General features: G+C 50.5%; 1 protein-coding gene across 1 annotated transcript; it reads right to left on the reverse strand.

The window, feature by feature from the left end:
* Positions 1–900: 900 nt before the first annotated feature.
* Positions 901–9,562, reverse strand: atg14 (autophagy related 14). The gene is made up of 11 exons (XM_085257548.1): positions 9,155–9,562; positions 4,714–4,776; positions 4,505–4,547; positions 4,095–4,176; positions 3,784–4,021; positions 3,457–3,683; positions 2,679–2,796; positions 2,487–2,577; positions 2,275–2,360; positions 2,014–2,188; positions 901–1,775 (listed from the first exon to the last, which is right to left on the reverse strand). Exons 1-11 carry the CDS (start codon positions 9,427–9,429, stop codon positions 1,653–1,655), a joined length of 1,521 nt encoding a protein of 506 aa, XP_085113674.1. The 5' UTR covers positions 9,430–9,562; the 3' UTR covers positions 901–1,652.
* Between the last annotated feature and the right edge of the window lie 621 nt (positions 9,563–10,183).

A 10,183-nucleotide genomic window follows, 5' to 3' on the forward strand; every position in this document is an offset into this window, starting at 1 on the left:
ATGGTGCTCTCAGGGACACAGAAAGCAGATCTGGGGTCAGATTCATCTGATACTGGCTAGAAATAAAATAAGAACTGTTTAGTACACTCACAACGAAAGAAAACGAACACATGTAAACTCCGCGTCAGGGAAGGTAAACCTTCACTACAAGCACACCTGAAGGAAGCCCAGGTGGGTCAGGAGGACCGTGGTAACGGATGGTTGCACTCATTACAGTCACTCTGTACAGTTCACGATCCTGCAGGTGGGCGTCAGCAGCATGCAGTGAAGTAAACCTGCAGATGTGACGAATGCCTGTTGGATGAATGAACGGCACCACACATCCCAAAACATTTTCATTAACTTTGACTGTAACAAGCTTTGTTGGCCCCGGGCCGGCCCTGTTGTTCCGTCTCCACCCGTTTTGTTTTTCCACCAACCGTGCTGCTCGCCTGGTCTGACCTGTGCCACGAACACTATGCAGCCTGGGATCCCTGTGACATCACTGGAACTGCTCAGTCGTGTGAAATCATCACCTGTCCGTGCTCACCTTGTGCTTGCTGTGACAGCCTAATAAACAGACCCATCAGCTGGAGCCGTCCAATCAGACAGCCTGAGCTCAGGTGTTCACACCTGCAGAGCACAAGCAGCAGACGCTGACGTCCCGCCAGCATCGGCGGGTGAAGTCTTTAAATCTATCAACACAGCACGCCGTGGCGTGAATCGTGCGGTTACTGTGGAGATGCTGAGAGTCCTCACACACACGGCTATTACAGGTGTACACTCACCTGTGCTTCAATCCACCTGCAGGCACAGGTGAAGCTGCCTGTACAGCATGTGGATGTCAGCACCTCCTGTGGCCCATGGACCCTGAGGTTAAAGGTCAACGCACGCACACTCTATTAAAAACTCAACTTCAGATTCAAAAAGCAGAAACAGGATTTTATTTCAAACGTCACACAAACTGAAACACTTCAAATAAAACATGTTCGTCCATAAACCGCCATCATCATCAATCCCACTTCAGAGTCACCAGCTCAGCGAAAAAGCGTGAGGCGGCTCGGTCTAGGTTTGATTCCAGCTGCTCTGTGATGGCAGCTCGATTTTCTAAACTGGAGCCAATCAGAAGAGACAATGATGCACGCTCCGCCCACAGGAAGAAACTTTTTTTTTTTGAATGAGGCTGAAAATGTACAAGAAAAACTGAAAATAGTGTTTTAATAAAAATGAGTCAGGCTTGGAGTGGCCTCGGCGCCGGAGCACAATCCTCCAATCAGAGCGCATGTTGACCTCGTGGCATCCTGCAGTCTGCTGAATGCGAGCGCTTCCAGTTTCTCATCACGACCTTAAAGGTCACAAAGGACACGTCAGGTCACCGTGACGCCGACACGCTGGAGACTGAGCCACGCCTGTGCGTGGAGCTTACTGCAGAGAATTTATTGCAAAAGAGCTCCGCCCCTCCAGACTGCAACAACCTCGTCCAATCAGAGACTGAGCGGCTCCGCGATACGACCTCACAGTAGGAGAAAAAAAGTTAAACCAATCAAATCAGCAGTGACGCGTCAGCAGGACCTCTCAGCTCCTCAAACAGTACGTTTCTATTTGCAGAGTCTGAAGCGCTGATGGTGACCTCTGACCCCTGAGATCCAAACAAGCCCCAGGACTCCGCAGGGTCAGCGCTGGCCGGTGTAGGTTCTGAGCCAGGAGCTGACTGAGGCGGCGGCAGACGAGATCATCCCTCCGGTGTTGGCGGCGGGCTGCGAGACCTGCAGGGCACTCTGGGAAAGATCCATGGACTGCAGGAGGACAGAGGAGGAAGAGGAGAGGTTAGAGGTCACGAGGCGGAGCCCTGTAACTCTTCTGCACTGATGTCTGACCTATGGAGGTCAAAGTGACTCCTCCCCTCAGGCGCCCCCGCCCGCTGCTGCTCTAAGCGCGAGTCGTCCTTCACACCGAGTTAATAACCGATCGATAATAAGGGTTACGGATCTAAATGATCGAGCAGCTCGGCACAAACGCCTCAGGTGTGTTTACCTGTGAGGGGATATCACAGAACCGCGGGCTGGGCACCGTCTCCCAGTCCGTCCCCAGGTCTGTCTCGTCGTCCGTCACCGCTTCGTCTCCGCTCTCCTCCGCCGGCCCCTCCGCCTCCGGCTCCACGAACTCCATGGACTCCTCCAGGTCGGCGCACACCTCGAACGGACCCGTCCTGAAGCACACGGGTAAACACTGCGTCACTCTCAATCAGCAGATTGCACCCACATTTTCCTGAAATCAAACACTTCACCCCCTCACCTGCCCAGGCTGTCGTTGTCAGGGGCAACCAGAAACACGATGTTCCTCAGGGTGTGATGGAGGTGGAGCTTCTCGCTGTCAACGTGCTGAACACAGAGAAAGGGGGTGAGAGGCGGGAACACAGATGGATCAATCAATCAGAATCAGTCCTGCTGCGTCTCAGAGTCCTCTCGACACAGAAGACGGACAAACAAACAGCGTGCGAGTCTCACCTGAGAGAAGCACAGGTGGAGCACGTTGGTGTTGAGCTTGCTCAGAGCTCGGGTGAAGCGGTAGCGGCTCAGATTGTCTCCGCAGAATTCGCTGAGAAAACAAACAGCACAGAGCGAAGATTAAAGATGGACGCCGCGACATCGGCGAAATCGACCTACCGCTGAGTGGCGCCACTTTTCAAACGCTCCCACCTGTTGCAGAGCTTCTTGGGCAGGTTGACGTCCAGCATGTGGGACAAGATGGTGACGAGCTGCGTGGTGTAGCAGAGGGCGGCGCTGATGGTGTGAGCCGGGTTAATGTGGTCCAGCTCTGCGGCAAAAGGAGGTCAAAGGTCAGGACAGGGTCACCTGAAACCTTTTCAAATGAAAGTTTTCTGAGCACCCACATAAAAATACTCATTATTAAAAAAATTACAAGTAAATTAAGTATTTTAAAATAATTTTAAAATAAAAACAGACGAGTTATAATAACCATGATTTATATTATTATTATTATTATTATTATTATTATTATTATTGGGCGATCGTGGCTCAAGAGTTGGCAGTTCGTCGGAAGGTTAATCGGAAGGTTGCCGGTTCGAGCCCCGGCTCGGACAGTCTCGGTCGTTGTGTCCTTGGGCAAGACACTTCACCTACCGCCTGCTGGTGTTGGCCAGAGGGGCCGATGGCGCAATATGGCAGCCTGGCCTCTGTCAGTCTGCCCCAGGGCAGCTGTGGCTACAACTGTAGCTGCCTCCACCAGTGTGTGAATGTGAGAGTGAATGAATAGTGGAATTGTAAAGCGCTTTGAGGGCCTCGAAAAGCGCTATATAAATGCAATCCATCATCATCATCATAACAACAACAACAACAACAACATCATCAGATAAATACAAGAACAAACTTCTGGCTGAGAAGAAATCTGAACTCAGGGAAAAAATGAGATCAGTTATCAGTACGACCACTAAAGCTCCGCCTCCTCACTCTTCACCTGGGCCCTGATTGGTGCTCTTCTCCTCCACCCAGCTGTAGTAAGCGGAGCAGTCTCCGTTGCTGGGCAGGGCCACAGGGGGCCCCGTGATGCTGATGCTTGTCTCTCCGTTCTGGTCGTCCCAGATCCAGCGTCCCGACAGGTAGGTGGTCCTCCGGGCCTCGGCCAGCTCGCTCACCGTGCTCGAGGTCAGCGGGTCGCACTCAGCCAGGACGTCCGCGGGGTCTCTAATAGATACACGTAGGGGCAGAGAGTGGGATGACAACACGTTTGCTCCATCAGTCCCATCAGAGCGGTTCCTGAAACTCAGAAGGCTCCACCCCCTACCTGCTGCCCAGTTTCTCCTCCTGCATGGGGAAGATGTGGGTGGTAAGGTCGCGGATGTGCTCCCGCCGCAGTGCGGCGAGCTGGCTCAGTCGGCTCTGCAGGTCTCGACTGCGTTTCTCCATCAGCTCACCGAGGCGCCGGTTGTGGCGCTCGATCTTGTCGCGTTTCTCACCGTGGCGAACGGCCCGGCGCTGCAGCCGCTGGACGTCCTCCTGACACCTGGAGAGGCGCTCATTATCTGCGGCAGGAGGGGCAAACGGGTCACGCGACAGCTCACGAACCGTGTCAGTTTTAAACCTGCTGACTCTCACCGTGCCTCGCCTCCTCGTTGCCCCAGGCAACCGCCTCCTTTAGCTGCTCCACCTTCATCTTACACGACATGATCTTCCATTTCTGAGGACAACACACAGATACATCAATTTCTTCCGAACTGGCTTTTAATCAGATTTGAACTTTAATCTGAATGTTCACATTTTTATTTATGCAAACAAGTTAAAACATCTGAATTTATTTCTCTCGTTTCTGCCTCTCAGCTCTCGGCCGATGTTTGGAGGTCAGAGGTGCCACACAGATGCACCTGACGTGCTCTCGGAGAGGATGGGAGGAGCTACAGCGCATTAAAAACTGCAGGTGAGCTCACTGAAGGTAACATTACAGAGCAGAGGAGCGATAAGGAGGCAGCCACGTGCCTGAACGCACACCTATGCAGCTGTGAACTCACCATCTCGTCAGCCAGCAGCTTCCTGTTCATGGCCTGCACAACGCTGTGAGGACAGAAGATGTCACAGGTTATCGCCACAGCTGCTGTTACCAAAAAAACACAAACATCTGCAACACCTGCACAGGTGCTGCCTCAAACAGCTTCACTCGCCCTCCCTCAGTCCACAGCCGTTTGTGACATCACCTGTACCTGTGAGCAGCAGGTTTTACCTCTGCTGCAGCTGCTCCTTCTCCCCCTTCAGCTTCTTCAGCCGCTCAAGCTTCTCAGTGTACCTGCAGACAAACAGCAGACGAGTTCACCTGCAGTAGATAAAGCCTCACACCTGAGAGGATTTTACAGTTTCAGAACCAGAAGCTTGTGGGGATAGGTTAATTGATAAATCCAAATTGCCACTAGGTGTGAATGTGCAAGTGAATGTGAGTGCGAATGGTTGTCTGTCCCTGTGTGTTGGCCCTGCGACAGACTGGCGACCTGTCCAGGGTGTACCCCGCCTCTCGCCCTATGACAGCTGGGATAGGCTCCAGCGCCCCCCACGACCCTGAAAAGGATAAGCGGAAGCGAATGGATGGATGGATGGAGAACCAGAAGCCAGCAGAACCAGACAGTCTGATTAAACCCAGCACACCTCTGCAACAGCTGCAGTAACAAAGAGAAGGGGGGCCTGAGGTCATCTCACTGACTCCAGCCTGGGAAACGTCTAACCGGAGCATATGACCTCACTCCAGGGCTCGCAAAATCGCTAGCCCGACGTCCCGGGGCTAGCGATTTTTCCAGTCGGGCTACCAAAATCTATCTCTGCCCTGCCCATCGGGCTATTGTAGGAAAAATATATGTCAATGCTTTTGCATTCTTTCGGAAATGTAGCTGGGTAATTATGTCATTGGCATCGGTGAGCCACTGTCAATATGTGACATATTGAAGTCGCGTTTGAATTTGCGCTTGTTTTTTGCTTTCACTTTGCAATCGAGCGAACTGTGTATAGAGAGCGACAGCACTGATTGGTGAGTGGTGATAATTTCGCACCAATTCCTCTGACATCGTCTTATCAATCGTTAGCTTACTATGCAAACATGACAAGTGAAATCTCCCGCAGCAAGCTTAAACATGTGAGAGTTTGATCGCGCAGAGAATCGCTGAGCGTTATGTGAGTGCGTGTGTAAAAGCAGCAGATATACACTGAACAAAAATATAAACGCAACACTTTTGTTTTTGCTCCCATTCCCCATGGGATGGACGTAGAGACCTAAAATTCATTCCAGATACACAATATAACCATCCCTCCCAAACAGTGGTCACAAATCAGTCCAAATGTGTGGTAGTGGACACATCTGCTATATTGAGATAATCCATCCCACCTCACAGGTGTGCCACATCAGGATGCTGATCTGACATCATGAGTAGTGCACAGGTGTACCTCAGACTGCCCACAACAAAAGGCCACCCTGGAATGTGCAGTTTTTTGCGCTATTGGGGGTCTGGGGACCCAGAACCGGTCAGTATCTGGTGTGACCACCATTTGCCTCATGCAGTGCAACACATCGTCGCATGGAGTCTATCAGATTGTCAATTGTGGCCTGTGGAATGTTGGTCCACTCCACTTCAATGGCTGTGCGAGGTTGTTGGATATTCGTGGGAACTGGTACACGCTGTCGTATACGCCGGTCAAGCACATCCCGAACATGCTCAATGGGTGACATGTCCGGTGAGTATGCTGGCCATGCAAGAACTGGGACATTCTCAGCTGCCATCTGCCCTGAACAATGTGAACCATGATTCATCCGTGAAGCGCACACCTCTCCAACGTGCCAGACGCCATCGAATGTGAGCATTTGCCCACACAAGTCTGTTACGGCGACGAGCTGGAGTCAGGTCAAGACCCCAATGAGGACGACGGGCATGCAGTTGAGCGTCCCTGAGACTGTTTCTGACAGTTTGTGCAGAAATTGTTTGGTTGTGCAAACCAATTGTTCCAGCAGCTGTCTGGGTGGCTGCTGGATGTGGAGGTCCTGGGCTGGTGTGGTTACACGAGGTCTGCGGTTGTGAGGCCGGTTGGATGTGCTGCCACATTCTCTGAAATGCCTGTGGAGACGGCTTATGGTTGAGAAATGAACATTCAATGCACGGGCGACAGATCTGGTTGACATTCCTGCTGTCAGCATGGCAATTGCACGCTCCCTCATTGCTTGTGGCATCTGTGGCATTTTGCTGTGAGACAAAACTGCACATTCCAGGGTGGCCTTTTGTTGTGGGCAGTCTGAGGTACACCTGTGCACTACTCATGATGTCAGATCAGCATCCTGATGTGGTACACCTGTGAGGTGGGATGGATTATCTCAATATAGCAGATGTCCCCACTACCACACATTTGGACTGATTTGTGACCACTGTTTGGGAGGGATGGTTATATTGTGTATCTGGAATGAATTTTAGGTCTCTACGTCCATCCCATGGGGAATGGGAGCAGTAACAAAGGTGTTGCGTTTATATTTTTGTTCAGTGTATATTTTAGTTCTGCTGAGCCAAATAAGACAGGTCAAGGTGAAGAAGTAACAGCCAAAGAAAAGCTTACCACAAAACGGAAAAGTTATGACAAATCGGACTATAAGGCAAAAAGAAAGTGCAGCTTTATGGTTTCATGGACAAAATAATTTCTGTGGCTGCAACATGACGAGCTAAATAACCAGAGCTGCACATAAGTGGTCCGCAGGTGCGCATTCAGAATCAGAATACTTTATTGATCCCTGGGGGAAATTTTTTGTTACAGTGCTCCGTTATAAACAAACATTAACAAGACAGACAATACGCTAACTAAGAATAGTACAATATATACATATATACACGCACACATAAAGTCACTTATTAATAAATAGCTGAGAAAGAAACATGTGTAGCTATAGCAGTAAACAGTGTGTTGGGTGGAGGAGTTGTACAGGGAGCTACAGGCAGGAATGATTTCCTGTGTCGTTCAGTGGTGCATTATGGGTAATCTCAGTCTCTCACTGAGCGTGCTCCTGTGACTGACCAGCATGTCATGGAGAGGGTGGGAGGTGTTATCCAACATTGTCTTTATCTTGGACAGCATCCGCCTCTCCGACACACCTTGATGGAGTCCAGCTCCATCCCCACAACATTACTGGCCTTACAGATCAGTTTATCGAGTCTGTTGGCATCTGCGACCCTCAGCCTTGGTGCAGAATGTGCCGTGAAAATCCCACTCTAGCGGACAAAAACACTGCCTTTTATATGGACGCAAACGCGCGTTGCAACTTCTTATCTGGTGCGCGTCTTTTATTTTGACAGCGAATGCGAACATGTGGACCGCTTATGTGCATCCGTGTAAATAACAATGTTCTGCCGAGTGTGTTGTTGGTTTTCCCTCGATTTCTGAGTCGACAAGCGCCTTTGTTACTGGGACCAGTCATTTTAAGAAAGGCCCCCATTAGAACCCATGAGAAATGCAAGAAATGCATTATTGCTCAGTCTGCAATATCTTTCCCGGAACAAACACCAATTGCAAATAGAACAGCGTACTATGTTGCAAAGAGTGAACTACCACTGGCAAAATTTAGCAGTCTTTGCAAACTTCAAAAAGCAAATGGCCTAGATCTTGGTTCCACTTGTCTCTTACCCGTGACTTCAGTGGAAATTTCAAATTCAGGATCTGACACAGACTGATTCATGTCCTACACAGTTCTTACAAGTTCATAGAAATTTCTGTTCAATTAGAACCAAGTATTTGAGTTGATGATTGTAATTTTTATACAATGTTGTGTTTGTGTGAATTTGTGTTTCAACAATTTTTTGATTAATGGTTTGTTTCCGTTACAATATTATACTTTAATGTATAATATTGTAACGGAAACAAAACATCAATCAAAAAATTGCTCTTTTTTTATTCGGGCTACTTAAATTTATTTTGGGCTACCAAAAACTGAAGAGTCCCTGCCCGAAGGGCTACCAGGGATTTTGAACTTTTGCGAGCCCTGCACTGTAACACAGCAGCTAGCCACCAGGCTAACAATACCAGAGCAGGTCAACACACGATAACCTGAGACCTAGCAGACTTACAAAACTGAGCTAACCGGCCAAATAAAGCTTAAAAAGGCTAACAGGCTAACCGAGGCTAATCTAGCTGAGCTAACAGTAACAAATGTTGATACAAAGGCTAACCGAGCTAACAGGCTACCTGAAAGTTACTTAGCTAACCACCGTTAGCTGCTAATGCTAAGCGCCGTTTTCAGGTTAGTTTACACCTTTTTAAAGACGAGACGGTGCGACTGTGGAGTATTAGCGTGTCACACCTCCGGTCATTACACCGTAACTTCTGACGTTTGAGAAAATAAAGAAGAGTTTCTGATTTTAACAATAATCGCGCTTCGATTTAGCTGAAACACCTGTTTCACCACAGCAGTGTTATTTGGGCTCCAGGCTTCGGCTAATGTCCCCACCAACAGAGCAGTCAGACAAAGAAAGCCGTAAAAAGCGTTTTTTTAAGACGCAGTCGGTGCTCACAACGACGCCGAACGGCACCGACAGCTCCCGTTAACCCCAGGCGAAACGGAGCAGCTCCCCGGTGCTGCGTGTCCGCAGAGGAACGTAGGAACGGGAAACTTTGAGCGTGCGTCGGTGGAATTCGGCTCCGGTGTTTACCTCTCTGTGTTCCTGCCGTCGAAGTACACAAAGTCTCCGGCCTGCACGCAGCGAGCGCAGGTAAGCCTGCGGCGGGAGGTGCTGCACAGAGGGCAGCGCTCCACGGCTACGTACAGCCCCTCCGCGTCGTCCACGGACTCCAGCATAACGCAGCCTTGCGCGGAATGGGCCGAGCAGCCCTGCGCGGAATGGGCCGAGGCCGGCAGTGGAGGGCGCGGTGACGGCCGGGCCGCAGAGGCTGGAGCGGGCCGGGCCGGGCCGGCGGAGGACGCCATGCTAGCTGCGCTGTCTGCGGCTCCGCGAAGGTCGGCCTGCCGCTAACGTCTCATAGTTTAGAGCCAACGCACAGCTGTAACCCGAGGACAGACCGCCACTTCCTCTTTCTAACAGCGTGACGGGTTTGTTTATCTGATGGCGTCACGGGTGGGCGGGGTCAGGCATACGTCACCATAAAAACATGGGAGGTTGTTAAAAGTAATTCTGCTCACAGAGCTCAACGTGAACGACTCATCAGGTGATCGGAGAGTTGGTGGTTCGATTCCTGGCTTCCACATCTGCATGCCAAATATCCTTATAGAGGATACGAACCCCGGGTCACTCTCTGATGCTCCGTCGGAGTGTGGATGTTGTACAAAGCACCGAGTGCTGCATAAGAATCAGTCCATTTATTCTGTGAAGTTTTCATGAACTCTGCAGCCCCCACGGAGATTTAAACACGAGCCTCCCATTGGGTCATTACTAGGTCATTACTGCAGGGATTAATAGGTTTAACAATTTCTATGACTCTGTGGTGGCCTCAGCCATCTTTTATGGTGTGGTCTACTGGGGCGGCAGCATCTCTGCCGGGGACAGGAAGAGACTGAACAGGCTGATCAGAAGGGCCAGCTCTGTTCTAGGATGGCCTCTGGACCCAGTGGAGGTGGTGAGTGAGGAGAACGGCGGCTAATCTTTCATTCCTGTTGGACAACATCTCCCAGCCCATGCAGGAGACTGACAGCACTGAGCAGCTCCTTCAGTGGCTGCAGCACC

Source organism: Mchenga conophoros, linkage group LG19 (assembly GCF_057382185.1).
Source record: "Mchenga conophoros isolate Kocher_MC1m ecotype Shallow Benthic linkage group LG19, M_conophoros_male_GT1.1, whole genome shotgun sequence".
In the NCBI taxonomy this organism is placed as follows: Eukaryota; Metazoa; Chordata; class Actinopteri; order Cichliformes; family Cichlidae; genus Mchenga; species Mchenga conophoros.

Bases quoted from the DNA above. Each gene is read 5' to 3' on its own strand.
- atg14 (XM_085257548.1), bottom strand. From the start codon at position 9,429: ATGGCGTCCTCCGCCGGCCCGGCCCGGCCCGCTCCAGCCTCTGCGGCC. The intron at 4,548-4,713 runs GTAAAACCTGCT...CTGTCCTCACAG, and splicing joins AAGGAGCAGCTGCAGCAGAG to CGTTGTGCAGGCCATGAACA. The intron at 1,776-2,013 runs GTAAACACACCT...GTCCTCCTGCAG, and splicing joins TCTGTGATATCCCCTCACAG to TCCATGGATCTTTCCCAGAG.